At 40.7% G+C, this 16,326-nt stretch overlaps 1 protein-coding gene across 9 annotated transcripts in view; it reads left to right on the forward strand.

Annotated features, from left to right (window-relative positions):
- THRAP3 (thyroid hormone receptor associated protein 3) overlaps positions 1-16,326 on the forward strand; it is a 35,358-nt gene that overhangs the window by 17,279 nt on the left and 1,753 nt on the right. For 5 of the 9 annotated variants that reach the window (XM_055704025.1, XM_055704028.1, XM_055704024.1 and 2 more), the window contains 9 exons: positions 2,344-2,505; positions 6,157-7,062; positions 8,506-9,246; positions 10,176-10,348; positions 10,801-10,912; positions 11,130-11,214; positions 13,611-13,795; positions 14,390-14,582; positions 15,237-15,386. In XM_055704025.1, the coding sequence (XP_055560000.1) occupies positions 2,369-2,505; positions 6,157-7,062; positions 8,506-9,246; positions 10,176-10,348; positions 10,801-10,912; positions 11,130-11,214; positions 13,611-13,795; positions 14,390-14,582; positions 15,237-15,386 (2,682 nt within the window). In that variant the 5' untranslated portion in view covers positions 2,344-2,368. Of the gene's footprint in view, positions 1-1,673; positions 1,779-2,343; positions 2,506-6,156; positions 7,063-8,505; positions 9,247-10,175; positions 10,349-10,800; positions 10,913-11,129; positions 11,215-13,610; positions 13,796-14,389; positions 14,583-15,236; positions 15,387-16,326 lie in introns of all 9 variants that reach the window. The other 4 variants (XM_055704027.1, XM_055704029.1, XM_055704026.1 and 1 more) reach the window with 2 other exon arrangements.

A 16,326-nucleotide genomic window follows, 5' to 3' on the forward strand; every position in this document is an offset into this window, starting at 1 on the left:
AAGGATAGCTCAGCAATCCTAAATAAAAGGATAGAAGAGTATAAAAGCAAGTTGCCTTTTCAGTGCACTAATTAAGGTCAGATTTCCTTGCAGTATCATGGTGGCATTCATTTTGTGAATGTGGGTGTTGCAACCTAAAGCTTCGAATGAGAGTGAGTTCTGTTTTCCTGACTTGGAGTGCAGATGGACAGATCTGCAAAGAAATCAATCAAATGTGATCAAATATACATGCAAATCTGTCCCAACTCCAAAACAAGCTCGTTTGCTAACATGGGGGATATTTCCTGACAAAAAATACATTCAGTTGTAATCTGGAAACTGTGTGTCTGTACTTTTCTGTGCTCATAGTATCATTTTTCATGCATTCTCTATAAAATTCCAAAACATCAGTAACACTGTGTACAGATCCACTTTGAGTGGTAATTCAGTAAAGTAAGAAACTTTTCCATAACCATAATTTTGTTGTTGAACATGCACAGATAAAAGCAGTACTGTAAATCTACTGGTAGGCTGATTTTTTCCTTTTTTTTTTTTTTTTTTTTCTTTTCCCCTCTGCCCAAATTACTTATAGCTATGCAATATTTTACTGACTTTGAGAGGAAGAAAATGTAATTTTTTTGTAGAAATTCTTAAGGAATTCTGTTAAATGCTAACTAAATTTCTTCTGATATTGTGAATGAAACTTACGTATTGTTTAAAGGGTACAGATTTTCTTCTCAGCTTCATTAGCTACTTCTGGAATTGCAGAGTTCAAATCTAGATACCAACCGCTCATGTGGAATACTCAACAATCTTAACACTTAATTCAGACTAGCACTTAGTCCCTTTCCCAGCCCACTATGGAAACCTCCAGTTTCTAGGAATGAAAATAGAAAGGCGATTGAGAACTTGATCTGCTGAGCGAAGGAGTGGAGTTCCCTTCTTCCTCGCCAAGTCAGGGGCTAAAGCATTTTCCATTTAAGCTGAAGAACTATACTGGAACCAACAGGGATTCAAAAGCTGGAGCATTTTTTGCAGCATGATTGAATTTGAAATTGTAAGGAATTTTGTTTATGGCTGGATACAGTGATTAAGTAGGTCAGCTATTACTACAGTTGAGAAGCACTGCGGTGGCTGGACAGAAAAGGCATCAGAGCTCTCCCAGCCTGTCTCTGGTATGCTGGGTTTGCTTCCACAGCCGTTTGTGGAAGGGAGGTCACAAAAGGAGGTTGTTGGTAGCATGAAGTGGAAGGTTTGTGAAGGTCCCTGTCAGAAGCCGCAAATCTGCATATTCGGTGTTTTGGCTCTTTGGACACTGACAGGAAAATTGACCAGCTGAAAGAAATCTAGTGTCTTGAATTTTATCAAAGTTTGTACCAACCATCAAATGTGAACAACATGACGCTTCCCACTCTTAATAGTCCTGAATATTTTTCTCGCCCTGGAAGTAAAGAGATAATGAAAACCCTCTAGAAAAATCCTGCTTATTGTTACAAGTTGATGTTTACAATAGAACAGATCAGGCAGGGTGTAACTGAAACAATTATGGGTTAAGTTGTATTCGCTGAAACATCTTTTAAGGGACTCTTTAACCTTTACCTGGATACATGCCTGAAAATAGCCGAGGTAATTCATAATTATAGCTATTTTGAGTCATTTAATGCTGCAGCATAATCTCTTCTGTCTCTGAATAGTTGGAAGGACGTCTGAATTATTTTGGCTGCAACAGAACTCCTCACTGGATGATACGCACTTGTAACTGATCGTAACAACTGCATAAACTGAAGCAGACAGGACAAGTATGTCCAGGATTTAACCTAAGTGTTCATAGTGAGGCAGATCTGTGCAAATAGCGTCATATTCATGCATCTTTTTGTTTGTGATTCCTTCTAAAGATTTAGAGAAGAGTTTAGGGGGGGTGGGCTTTTTGGTTTTTTGATGGTAAGCCCTTTTTATTTCTTCATTGTTGTTTAAACCAGCTGCAGCTGGCTGTATTGATAGTGATGTGACTGAAATGAAATGGTTTGTGTCTCTTTAAAGGTATTCTAGCAGCATGGCCTCTGCTCCTGAGGTTTGCATTAACTTGCGGCTTTCAGCTGTAGCATTTATACTTGTAATTACTCTGGGTTGAAAGCCTTTTATTCTTTTTGCAGATTTCCTCCTTCAACCAAAATAAACCTTCTATTCTCAGCCCAATACCATTCATCTGTTATTAGGCAGCCACTTCAAACATTCATATTTCCAGTCTTATCAAGCTTCATGTCACTCTGTAGTTTGTCAGGCTGCCAGATGTTGCCTGTTCTTTCAAATTTCCTGTGTTACTTTGGGTTTTTCCAAATACTTCTATTTCCCTGTTTCTTTCAGGTACAACTGACAGGTGCTTGCAAAGATGTCTAAAACTAATAAATCAAAATCTGGATCCCGTTCTTCCCGTTCGAGGTCCGGATCACGTTCACGCTCACGTTCCTTCTCCAAATCTCGCTCCCGTTCTCGTTCTGTCTCACGGTCAAGAAAACGCAGACTTAGGTAAGTGCCCGCAGCTCTGAAGCCAAAGGGTGTAACTGTGTTTTTCCTCTCTGTCCTGTTCAGATGGTTTGTCACTTAATTCTTTTCTAGGGAAAGACTTCGATTGTCAGATTCTAGGACAGATAGTGTCCTGCGTCTTAGGCTGTTTCCTGCCAGCCTGTACTGTTTTGAAGTGTTTTCAATGAGCTAAAATAATAAATCATGACGTGTTTATCAGCATTGTCAGGATACTTCTTTTGAGCCCTTAATCTGGTCTCTATAGCATGGTTTTGGTGAGCAGTAGTTTTACTTTTCTGTGCAGGTTTTTTCTCCCTAATATGAATGCTAACAGAGACTCTAATGTACAGTTAAATCAGTGGTTTTGTTACTGTAGCTCATATTGTCAGGAATCCAGTCCACAGTGAGTTGCTACAGCCTTTTCAGACTGGGCCCTTAGAGAAGACTTCTGTACTTGGTTTTTCCTCAAAGGTATTAATAGAAGCCTGTGTCAAAATGCATGAGTTTGGGTTATTTTCCCCCCCCCATGTTCTTCTGCAGTTATTGATTGCTGCTGTGTGTAAGGGTTAGGCCTGTTGTGCTTTTCCTAATGCATCATTTCTGAGATCCAGTTTCCTATATTAAAAGTACTTATGATTAATGATGATGATTGAAATCACCAAAGCAGGACAAAGGGGAAAATACAGCTTTTTATCATGACCTGAGATTATTTTGAAATTTTGATTTTTATGAGACGTTTGCTTTATTGCTGGAAGTACGCAAGTTTAAGTGTGTGTTCCATAGAGTGGGGAAGGTCCATAGCAAAACATGTTCCTTTTTGTTAAACATCTTTGGCTTTTTTTAAGCTTTTAATGTAATCCCAGACTTGAGAGGCCTTTGCGGACGTTGCATGCTTTTCCACTCTTTCTAAAAATGAATTCAGACAAGTTTTAATGTCAGTTTAAGATACTGCTGTGAAAGGTAGGGGCAATTTTTGTTGTTTCCCTGCCCCTCCTTCAACATACAGGAGTTGTTTAACAGAAATGATTGTTCTGGATGGATAAATTGGATCAAGATAATTTCACTGCAGTTAATTTTGAGAAATCATTAATGTGCATAATAGTTATTCTTACCTCCCTGAATTGCTTCTGATCAGGCGAGTTACAGGCTTACATCTTCCCTGAATATCAGGATATCTGTTTTTTGCTTTTCTTTGGCTAAACATCTTTGTATCTGGCAAAGGCATTCCAGTTAGATTGGCTATAATGATGTTCAGCTGCTTTTTCACTAATCTTAAATTAATTATACATTCTGAAAATTATTAGACTGCAAGCATATGCAACTGTTAACAATTAGAGCCCCTGCATTTGAAAAAAAACCTCTTTAATAAATGTACAGTTCGAGAGAGAGGGACATGACAAAACTAAATTAGAGGCGGAGACTTTAGTCAAGCCCAGTTCTTTGCAGAAGGAAGCTGGAATGCTGCAAGATACATGGCCATTTGGGAATATCTGCCTAGCTATGAAGGAACTTTGACAGTTGAAAACAAAGGCACCCTGTGCAAACATGATTGTTTCCTCTGTGCTGCTGCTGAAGCTACTTGTGCTTTGTAAATAACTCCTCTTTTTTAAAAAAGAGTCAAAATGGAGGGGGGTAGTACAGGCAAGTCGTCTTGTATGGCGTTAGGATATTCTCTCAGGTACGTCTTGTGGTATCTTGGCATAAAAAGTCCATTATTTTGTACTTCAGCATACACCATAAATTGTTTCAGTCTTTGGTAGGTTTACTGTTTGTTCTAAGTTGTATTGCCATGTTGGAATCTGCCCAATATTTCTTGCTTGCTTTGTTTTTCATTTTTACCTGTTGTGAAGTGGTTGGTGCTTCAGAACTGGAGGAGCATGTATTAGCTGGCTAGCTACAGGGACTGGCAGAGCTGGGAGAATTACTGCTCTTGGTGTTTCTTTTGCATGATATTTACTGTATTTTTCTAAAAAGATCTCTTGTAAATAGTCTCTGCAACTGTTGGAGTGAAATCTTGCTGCTGCAAGCCTCTAAAATGATGGAACAGATTATGAAAGTGGCGTATAACAGGTCCCTTGCTGGTAATTGATCACAAACGCAGCAGTTGTCTGAAAATGGGAGTGTACGTGTTCTTAGTGATTTTGGGGCTCGTTATAATTGGTTCTTGCTGTTTGTGCTTTTCCTTGTTGTTTGAATCAAATGTCTCGGGGAGGTTGCTTAGGTTTTTTTGGTTGGTTGAAGTAAAGGATGAAGCGTACGTTTAAAATCATCGTTAAACTGTTGGCTAGCAATGACTGTAGTATGAATAAACCGTTTCCTGCTAAACTGTTAAGTATTTGATAGGTGGAAGGAATAAAAACAGAAGTGAAGTTTGTCTATGACTGCATGTATGTTAATCCTGTAGGAATTCTGAGGGCAGCATTGTATAGGGGGACTTGGGGCGCGAGCGGCGAGGGGGCAGCAGTGAGTTGTGTGTTACCAGTCTCTAAAAGTAGTCCATGTCTCTTGGACTATGGCCAATGATCGTTTTAGAGCCAGCTCTGTCTTAATGTAAGAAGGGACTGTGGTAGTTGTTTCGATGAATGTTATTTACTAGAATTCTGTTATCAAAACCTCTCTTTTTCTGTTTAAACTAACCAGTTTGGACGCTTGCTCTGTTTTACTAATGCAAATTTGCTAAAATCTCAGACTTCCTGCAGAAGTTTGTTTTTCCAACAGCTGTGAAATACTTAGTGTAAAGCTGGCTTTTAATCCTGAGCTACAGTGGGGCTTTTAAATAGTTACACAACTGCAGCTCCAAAAATTTAGTGGAAGAGGCTGTTGGAACAGTTAGCCCTTGATGTTTTACCACTTAAATCTGTATTCTTACAGGCTTTGTGATGGTCTGGGATTCAGTTCTGTTCTTTATGACCGCTGTTGTGTTGCGTGGCGTGGAGGCGAGCAGAGGGACTCAGAGCAGTGCCACCTTGTGTCATCAGGCTGCGGAGCCAGTGCAACCCCTCTGCTGTACAAATTGTTTGGAGCTCCAGCTTCTGAATTGTGGCAAGAGGGGCACCTTTTAAAACTTAGAACTATAGAGCAGTGTGCCATTTGCTCCAGTACTGCTTTTCTCATGTTGAGGTGTAGCAATTTATTTAACTTGCCTGGCAAAGAAGTGATGTTTCATCTTGGTTATCAGAATTTCAAAAGCGTGTGAGAACTTTGGGCACAAGAGGAAGATTTTTTGGATCTGTTCCAATCATGGTAGCAGAACAGGCATAAAGAAATACTTTTTTGTGGAGGAGATCTAAGATGACCTTGACTTTGAGCTGTAGAGAGCTGAAAGTTTGAGATGTCACTTTTTCTGAAGCTGGATAGCAGCCATGTTCATCCTAGAAAAATGAAGAGCCACGTGTACTTATCATGGTCTCTGCAGTGATCCTGAAGTCAAATATTTGTTTGGCAGTATCACAGACACAAGTTATTCTGACCGCAATTTATTGAGGGCAAAGTGTAATGCCTCAGTTTGATAAGGGCAAACCAAAAAATTACTTTTAAAAGCTTAGAAATTAATTTCTCAAACACTGGGGGTTTTTATTTGAAGCCTTATAAAAAGTTGTGACAGAAAAAAAAGCTTTAAAATATTTGTGTAATCTTTTTTTTTTCTTTTATTAGTTCTAGGTCCCGTTCAAGATCATATTCTCCATCTCATAACAGAGAAAGGAACCATCCAAGAGTCTATCAGAACCGGGATTTCAGAGGTCATAATAGAGGATACAGGAGACCATATTATTTTCGTGGCCGTAATAGAGGGTTTTATCCGTGGGGCCAGTATAACCGAGGAGGATACGGCAATTACAGGTCAAACTGGCAAAATTATCGCCAGGCGTATAGCCCTCGTAGAGGGAGGTCACGTTCTCGTTCGCCCAAGAGAAGGTCTCCTTCACCAAGGTCTAGAAGTCATTCTAGAAATTCTGATAAGTCATCTTCTGATCGGTCAAGGAGGTCTTCCTCTTCCCGGTCTTCCTCAAATCATAGCCGAGTTGAGTCTTCCAAGCGTAAATCTGGAAAGGAGAAAAAGTCATCTTCCAAGGATGCCCGGGCATCTCAGGCTGCAGGAGATAACCAAGGTGATGAGTCTAAGGAGCAGCCATTTTCAGGAACAGTGGCTCAAGACGCCAAGGCATCTGAGGGTTCAAAACCGTGGCAAGATATGACCACCTATGGTGCAAGTTCAGCATCAAGAGCTTCTGTGTCCGAACTTAGCCCAAGGGAACGCAGTCCTGCATTAAAAAGCCCTCTCCAATCAGTTGTGGTGAGGCGTCGTTCTCCTCGGCCAAGTCCATTGCAGAAGTCAAGCCCGCCACTGTCCAACCCGTCACAGATGAGCTCCGCTTTACAAAGCGGTGGCACCTCCTTTCAGGCAGGCTCTCATCAGAGCCCGTTTGACCATGGCTCGTCAGGTTTGAGCCCAACAAGGAAGAGCCCTGTGTGCAAAAGTCCAACGCCAATCAGTTCCATTTACAGTACATCTCAGAAGGAGGAAAGCACAGCTCCTGGAGGAGGAGCCTTCTCAAAAAGGCAAGCGATGCGTTTCGGTGTGCTGTGGTATTTTTTGACGAGCCATTTTGCATGTGTAGGTGCTCTCTGAGCGCTGTGAGGGTCCTGGGTGTGTGTGCAGGCTCCAGCTGGAAGGAGGCCCTGGGGTGTGCAGGGTGCTATACGAGCAAGCTGCCAGCTCTTTGGGCCTGGCATTGTCTGAATGACACAAAAAAATACAGAATTAGCCCTGTGTTGTAGGAAGTTGGAGTTAGTTTGCTGACTTGGGTAGTTGTAAAGATGACATAGGTTCCCTGCAAAATATTCGTAGCTTATGAACACTTGAGGTGAAGATTTTCTAGCAGCCTGACAGTGCACACTGGAAGCTTGCATTTACTTTTCAGTTAAAAGACTTTTTTTTTTTTTAGTATTGCATTCTTGACTTGCATTAGGTACTATAAACTAGAAAACTTTAATGACATCTTACTGCACGTCCTGCTGCAAGCAGCCTAAGGCAGATGTAGTTGCAGTGCTTGTGCCTGTGGATGTGGTTAGTATGAGAAACTAAAGCACCGAGCTAATCACTAAAATTAAGACATCCTTCCATACAGAGGCATCAACTTACCACGTTTCTGTTTGCTTGGTTAGTCCACTGCAGATTTGTGCCTCAAGGTGACACTTCATTTTAAAAGATACAGTGGCATTCACAAGTGCTTTTAAGTTTTTTCTTTATTATTTTAAAAATTATTTAGAACTGATTCTATATCAAGCATATCTGAAATTAAAGAGGGGGGCGGGAAAAAGCTCTAATGCTTGTTTGTGCTTTCCAAAGCACTGAACTGATGTCCTTGGGCTTTACTGTTGGTTTCCTTGAAGCTAGAGTTTTGCTTAATGAATGCTTTAAAACATAGTTCTGATGCTTTAAAGTAGCTAAATTGTTGTTCTTATTAAAAGTGTTTTGTCTTCTCCCAGCAGAATAAATATTTTCCTCTGTTAACCTTTTTGCTTTTATTTGTATTTACAGTCTATCATGAAATATTTAGCTTACCTATGAAACTTGCATCCAAAATTTGAAGTAGCTTTTGAGGCTTTTATTTCCAGTGTGTTGTTTAAAGCAGAACAGCCCAGTTTGAAAGTTTTGATGTGTTATTCTCCTGAACCAGGTTTGTAAGTAAATAAACCAATTGGGTAAGATGTTACTATTTTCCTTAAAGTGAATCTGTGGGTAAGCTGTGTTTTATTTGTTCTTAAGCCTCATTTCATCAGTTCTGCATATCCATTTTCTTCTACATTTGCTGAATTTATTGAGAACTAGAAGTCTAAATCCAGGCTGAGTAATCTGCTTTACATGTTAACTGTTTGAGGGCCTAGAGACAGCTTTCTGTACATGCATAGCTTGGTGTTCTCTAAAATTTGACTGCTTTGAAGTATTAACCTCTTTGATTTTTAATAAGAGAACTACTGTAATGTCTGTTTTATGAACAGATATCTGGAAGAGCAGAAGACTGAGAATGGGAAAGACAAAGAACAGAAAGTAACAAATATTGAAAAAGAAAAAAATAAAGAAAAAGGGAATTTCTCTGAGTTGGGATCAACAGATGGAAAGGCAAAATCTGACTCCTATGCATCCAAAGCAGACTCTGAGAAGGGATACCGTGGCAGCCAGTCACCCAAGCGTTACAAGTTCCGGGATGAATTTGACAAGCTAAAGGTCCCAGAGTTCCACAAGGAAAGTCATTATGGCAAAGAGGAAACAGATGAGCAGGAAAAGAAAGACAAGGCAAAGGGCCGAAAAGATTCGGAATTTGACGATGAGCCCAAATTTATGTCTAAAGTCGTAGCAACTTCAAGTAAAAGTCAAGAAGAGGATAGGCCAGGAAAATGGGAAGGCGTGGTGTTCTTGCCACCTGGAAAAGAGAAGCAAAGGAAGCCTGATGAAATGGAGGAGGAAAGCTATTCTGAAAGATCTAAAAAAGAAGAGAGACCAGCATCCAAGAGAGCTGAACCAGGTCACAGGGGCTTTGTTCCTGAAAAGAATTTTAGAGTGACCACTTATAAATCAAGCCAGGAGAAAAGTTCATCCCCACCGCCAAGGAAGGCTTCCGAGGTGAAGGAGAAACCAGGCACCAAAGTAGAGGGGCTGACTCCTGGCAAATCCTCCTTTTCCATTACTCGTGAGGCCCAGGTCAATATTCGAATGGATTCCTTTGATGAAGATCTTGCACGGTAAGTATTTGCTATTTTTTGAGAAGTCTAAATAGTAATTTATTTTTTTCCCCCCATCTCAGAGATCCTCATGTGCTTGCCAAGTGTGCAGAAGGCTAAATAGTATTGCATCACAATTTGCATTTCTGTGAGATGGAGTTTAATTTTTTTTTCTGGCATTATAATACTTGTGTGACTCTCTTTTTTGGTGGTGTGAGGTTAGAGGAGTTACCAGTTTGCAGATGGTGGAATTGTAGCATGAAGATTAAACAACTTTTCCCGATGATTTCTTTGACTAGATGTAAGATTAGTTCAGAATGTAAATGCTTCTGCATCAGGTTCCACAGTACACCGGGCTCTGGCAAAAGTTTGGTACTCGGTGGCTCCTTGCTGCTGGAAGCTTAGTGGTGTGGTAAAGTTACAGTGCTGCTTAAAGGACATTTGATTCTCTGGAGTGTGTTTAACTACTCTTATTCTCAACATAGCATTACTGAAACTCTAGGAAGCTCTGAGAGCTGCTTCAGCATTGCTTCAAGAACTCTTAAGCCAGTGAAAAGTGATTCCAGAAAATACATTTGTACAGCGGTAGCCAGTAAGTGTTAATATGCACTGTGGGATGTTAGAGGTTAATCTAGAATTCAGGACCAGTAGCAGATCAAAGCCAGCTAGTGGTGTAAGGATAGGCTTGTTTCGCGGGATGTCAGGGCCTAATACCTGCACAGCCCTCCAAATATAGAATAGCAAGTGACCTGAATTATAACAGTAACCTAGATCAGTGTGTATTAGCGATGCTTAAATAAGTATCCTGCTCATGTTATTGAATGTTCTTAGGTGACTTCATAATACTACGTAAAAAATGCAGTCAGCTTCCAACTTCTGAAACATGAATCATCTGTAACAGCTTCCCTTCACCCTGTTCTCCTATTTCATGTGGCCTGTTCTTTTTCTAGTCCAAGTGGCATATTGGCTCAGGAGCGCAAGCTGTGTCGTGATCTTGTCCACAGCAACAAAAAAGAGCAAGAATTTCGTTCGATTTTCCATCATATTCAGTCTGCTCAGTCTCAGCGGAGTCCTTCTGAACTGTTTGCTCAACATATAGTGACTATAGTCCACCACGTAAGAGGTAGGTCACAAGTCCATGTACCCTCAGATGAAGATTCACCCCTCTCTTGCCCAAATAAGTGGGTTTCATGCACTCTAGTTAATGCCCAAAGAGTTGTTTTTCAGCAGATGTGGCACGGATGAGAATAACAGCTTGATTATGAATCATCTTTGTTTACATAAATAACTCTTCTCCTGGAAAGGCAGAAGGGGCGTTCTTGTTCTCACCTGAGCACTATTTAGAGAGACTGTGACTTAGAATTTGTGTATTCTAGTGAATTTGTGACTCACATGAATAAACTGTTAATGTCAAGATTGAAATTGAAATTGTTCAGCAGCATTAGTTAGAGCTCATCACCAACATGCTGCATGTGTCCTGCATCTGGATTTGACCAAGCTGTAGTACTGACGCGCTTTGTCTTTTTACAAAAATGGTATTAATATTTTGGCATTGTTTACTCAAACCCCAAACAGAGCATCACTTTGGGTCTTCAGGAATGACACTGAATGAACGCTTTACCAAATATCTAAAGAAAGGAATGGAACAAGATGCAGCTAAAAACAAAAAGAGCCCTGAAATCCACAGGTTGGTGCCATCAGACACTGTCTTAACATTTCAGGGGTAGTTTCTTAAACTCTGAAATGATTCCAGGATAATTCAAGTAAGTAACTAGCTAAAGGAAAAATAGAGGGTGTTTTAAGTAAATTTGGAAATATTGGTCTGCTTCAAATGACATCTGATATAAAAACTTCAGATTCTTCTTATGAGCAAGATCATAGGTGTGTGCTTTCTTTGCTTTTAGGAGGATAGATATATCTCCCAGTACTTTTAGAAAACATGGATTCTCTCAAGAGGAAACGAAAAGTTCCAGAGATCCTGGCTTCAAGGTGAACTGTTACTCTGATTAGTTTAATTCAACAAAATGAGTGCATTGGGCATGAACTTAACAGTGATGTTTTTGTTTAAATTACTCTCTACTTAAGTTTGTGTTTTTCTTTTAAGGATGGGCATAATTCTAAAAATGAACTACAAAGGGTTAATTTTTATTAAAAATGTATCAACAACCTTTGTGAAGTGGTTAGACTATGGTAAATGACCCCAAAGTCAATTGAGGTGAGCTTGAGAAAAAAGAGAGGATTTTTGGAACAAGTGCCCATGATGAGAGAAGAGACTTTTTGTGATATTTTTCTGCTTGTAAGTATTATTAAATCAATTGTATACATGCGATATTTCCAACCATGTTTTCAAAAAGACATGCATGTCAAAAAGAGGAAAGTAAAACTAAATACTTATCTAAACCAAATACACTATTAAGCAGATTATAGATTTTGTTCTAACAACTTACTGTACCATTTCTGTTGATTGCTGTTACTTTAACATTCAGCACTTGTTTTGGTAGATCCAGACCATTTGGAATTTAGTGTATTAGCTTTTCTGAGTAGATGAAAGTTAAGCCATTGCACTCACTGTAAACAATCATAAAAATGGCTTAACATAAAATGTTTGGGATTTTAACCTTTGTTTATTCACCTTCATACATATTTACGTTGAACGTTGAAGAGATTTTAAACAGTCCTGCTGAAACCTTACTTGTTTCATATTTGTTTTCGATTTTTTCCAAACACACTTGTGGCTTGACATGGACGATGGTGAGATGGATTTGATGGGCCTGAACTCTTGAGCATCAGCTTGGCAGAGTATATTATAAACGTGGTTTCCAAACAGCTCGCCAGCCTTCCGTGAAACAGACGTGCCCTCACAAACCCAAATAGGTGTTTGCTGTACCTCATAAGGGAGCTGCTGCTGATTTTGTCACTTATCTGTCATCCATCGTGTTGGGAGCAGTTTTATTCTCAGAGTAGAAATTAAAGCTCTTTGCCTGGGGAAAGTAGAAGAGCAAAATACCAAAACAAAACGCCTGCTCTTACTCCTGCGTTATTTGACATATTTATTTAAACAAAAAAGTATTTAGAAACTCATGTAAGTAAAAAATTTAATAGCTAGAGAATTACTAATCCTTTTGTATTTAATTCAAGACGATTAATTTGATGTATGTTGCATATCAAGTCATACAGTTCCCAAGATGAGTATTGTGTAAATAAAGTAGCAATTGCTGAGCACAGCCGTGGAGGCTGTATGTTATTGCTAGCAACTTCGCGCACAGGCTTCCCACAGACGTACTGCTACTCAGTTAAGTGTTTGTCACAACCACAGCCAGTCGATTTAGTGCTCCTGTACATGCAGTCAGCAAAATCTCATCCAGGTACCACTGGTCTTAAAGCATGCGCAGGTAACGCGACATCTCATTTTCCAAAGAAACTATCTTAAATCTGTTATTTAAGTAGTAATTTAAATAGAACTCAAAGCAAGCATTACCAGTGGGTTTTTTTAATTAGCAGTGTAAAAGAGTAATAATAAAAGCTAGTTGTTGAGTGGTTTTCATACAGCTGGTGGAGTGTCGCTTTGTGAAACACCAGGATCGGCATTAGCAGAGTTGCTAGGATTGTGTGGAAGAACGCATACTTCCATCTGTGGTGACTCCTTGGCATCTTTCACGTGGTGCCTTCCGGTCAAGGGGGAAGAAGTGCTATAAGTGACGTCTGCCGCAGAGTAAATCTTCGTGGCAGACGTATTAAAGGCTACGTATCAGTGGGACGTTGGCATTCCTCCAGGCACGCTTGGTTGCTGCATTTTAGTGGCCTCCACCTCTTACCGCTTTGATCAGTAATCACGATCTTGGGTATCTCCAAGCAGCAAGCAGCTTTTGCTTCTCCTCAAGTACTGCTTCCAGACCTGGTGATTAAAATTCCTTCCACTCTGCTAGATGATACCTGTCAGCAGGAACAGCGAGCATGCTGCTGTTCAGTAACAAACGTCCCACGGGCTGTTAGGAGTTTTTGACACGCTGTAGTTCTGATACATAATCAGTTGGATTGAATTTCCAAGTTGTTCTCATCTCTCACTGGCTGTGGTGTACAATAAGTGTCAGCTTCCATGTTTCTCCCTCCCCTATTACCAGGCTATTTATGCTAATGCTATTTAAAAGAGGAGGACAAAAAGTTAATAAGCGGTGATCTTAAAAAGCAGTAGGCAAATGGAATTCTGACAAATGACAACTTATTTTAATAGTGCGTTATTTTACATCTTAAACTGGATTATTGATTAGTATTCAGATAAACTCCTGTTGTCCAGAAGTCTGTGCAGTCAGTAGCAAAGTAATGGTGCTGAACTAGGGCGCTGTAAACCTTTGTGTTAAGCTCTCCCCTCTTCCCTGCATTTGTAGGCTGAAGGGAAATATAAGGACGACCCTGTTGACCTGCGCCTTGATATTGAACGCCGTAAAAAACATAAGGAAAGAGATCTTAAACGCGATAAATCCAGAGAATCGGTGGACTCAAGAGATTCAAGTCACTCAAGGGAAAGATCAACTGAGAAAACGGAGAAAAGTCACAAAGGCTCAAAGAAAAAGTATGTAGGAAACCTAATAGCCATTTCCTTCTACCTTTCATGTTTCTGCTGTTAAGGTTGGAGATGACATCGTGTACATACAGTTGTACACCTTTTGACATAACTGCTCCGGTGGCGTGAATTATTCCTCTACGTGTCTTCTTGATATCGTTATATCTGTCTGAAACGCTAAATAATTGTTAAAGGTAAATGAGAAGGCTCCATGTGTCAGAATGGGTGAGTCACTTTTCCTTCTTGTTCCTGTTGTGTTACAGAGAACAGCTGTGTTTAAATAACTTTGCTTTAGTGTTAATTTAATCCTTTTCTGTAAGCTTAATTTTCTGTTTGGCTAAAACTCTGTAGATGCATGCTTATCTCATAATAGATGGTGTAAACGCCTTAGAAGCAACAAGTTCTTTCTGGAGAAGGCTCGGGACCTGTGTTAGATCTGTGTCTTGGTCCTGAGCTCTCACTATGGCTTCTCCTTTTCATAGTAGGAAAAGGAGAGCATTGCACTCATTAGCAAGTGGTAGATGGTTCTGTAGCAAACAAGTCACAACTGAGTTATTAACCCTGTTAGTGTCCCCTCACCTCCATTTCCTATCACCGAAACAGGAAACACCGAAGGGTACGTGAGAGATCCAGATCCAGTTCATCGTCGTCGTGGTCTTCTCATTCAGTCAAAGCAGAGGAATATCCCGAGGAGACTGAGGAGAGGGAGGAGAGCACCACAGGCTTTGACAAGTCCCGACTTGGGACCAAAGAATTCCCTGGTCCAAATGAGAGAGGAAGAGCTAGAGGGACCTTTGTAAGTGTTCTCTACCCTCCTGCCCCAAGGATCAATTCCCAAAACGGTCAAAAAGTGGCTGTTGTGTATTGCTCTTTCACAGTTAAAGCATACCGTAAAGGAGAAACCCCAGAGTGTCTGGTTGTGGATGATGAGCCAGGATATGATCGCTCCGGGCCTGGAGCACAAACCAGGGTGCTGAGAATATAGTCTGGGCAGTTGAACTCAAGATATATGGAGCAGAATGAAGCCCGGGAGCTTTTGTGCATTAGTAATTGCTGAGCAAGCCCGATGTGCAGCATGACGTGCATCAGTCCGTTTGGGTTAGGCTACTGAAGTGACTCATCCAGTCATAACCACGCTGGTTGCAATTCTTACGCCTCAGTTACACAGATGTCTCGTGTGCATGTTGTATTGGTCAGAGTTTCTCTTGGGTGCTCTGGAAATGCCTCTACATGGCCTTAAACAGCTTCATAGAAACTGTGATGCGCTGTGTGATCGGATGAGCTAGAAAGCCCTAAAAAGTACTGACCTCTTATTTTAGTGATAGGTTAAAGGTGTCCTTGGATGGTTAGGGAAGTGATGTATCTCTTGATAGCCCTGGAAGCTGTCTGGGCGTGGGAGCGTACTGCCACTGCAACCATTTTACTTTTCTTCCATGCTTTGCCGTTGCAGCAGTTCAGAGCAAGAGGGAGAGGATGGGGCAGAGGCAACTTTTCAGGCAACAATAACAGCAACAGCGGTGGCAACAATGATTTCCAGAAGCGCAACAGAGATGAGGAGTGGGATCCAGAGTACACACCTAAGAGCAAGAAGTACTACTTGGTACGTGTCTTAAGTACCGAAACACATACGTACACTCCAGGTATATCTGGTCTTAAGTGCTTTAGAGGCGAAAGCACCAGCTGTCATTAAACTACCTAATCCACCAGGTTATGGCTTCATGTGACACTTCTTCACATGAAGCTTCTGGCTCGTGGCTGAAGTGAGCTTGTTTCTGTTCATTGTAGAGTGGTTTGCCATGAAATGAAATCCTAAAGGCCAGTTAAAGAGCATGTGTTCCACAGTATCGTGGAAAATGCAGCTTAAATCTGTTAGTCCGTGTCGCAGATGGCCTACGTTTCTTGGTGGTCTTAGCCCCAGAAAGTGTCCAGCTTCCTGGATGCGTTACTGCTGTTCTTTTTTATTTCTGGTGATAGTGGTCTGCCATACTAACGGGCATTAATCTAGGAGAATCCTCTGTGACTGCTCTTTGAAAGAGGGCTAGTTTTAAACAGACACTAATTTTTTCTTCTTCCTGATTTGGGGGACTTAAGATCCCTAATCTCATTGAATAATGCAGTACTTCAGTCTTGCACCTCAAATAAGGAAGCCTTTATTTTATTTTATTTTTGCTGCATTTTTTTTATGTTATTGAAGGCAGAATTGTAATGTTTTGGGGTATCCAGTCTCTGTACTACACTTAACGTACAGAAATAGATCCATCTGGGCCCAGTGACACAGTCTGTGTCAGGCTCCTGAAAGCAGCGTGTGTTACTAAACTCCCCAAGTACACAGCAATAAGGACTGAAGCTGCTAAAGTGCTTGATTGGTGAGAAAATAAAGGGGAAACGTGTAGAATCTTTAAATCATGGAGTTGCTGAACCAGTAATGGTACTCCAGGCCTAGACACCTGTCCCCTGCCCACCCCGAATATTTTATAAAGCGCTTTGTGTCAGCAAGGACAGGTTGCCACGCACGAAGAGCCTGTGCAGCGACTGTGCAT

The sequence above is a fragment of the Falco cherrug genome, chromosome 3, assembly GCF_023634085.1.
Source record: "Falco cherrug isolate bFalChe1 chromosome 3, bFalChe1.pri, whole genome shotgun sequence".
NCBI classification, from domain to species: domain Eukaryota; kingdom Metazoa; phylum Chordata; class Aves; order Falconiformes; family Falconidae; genus Falco; species Falco cherrug.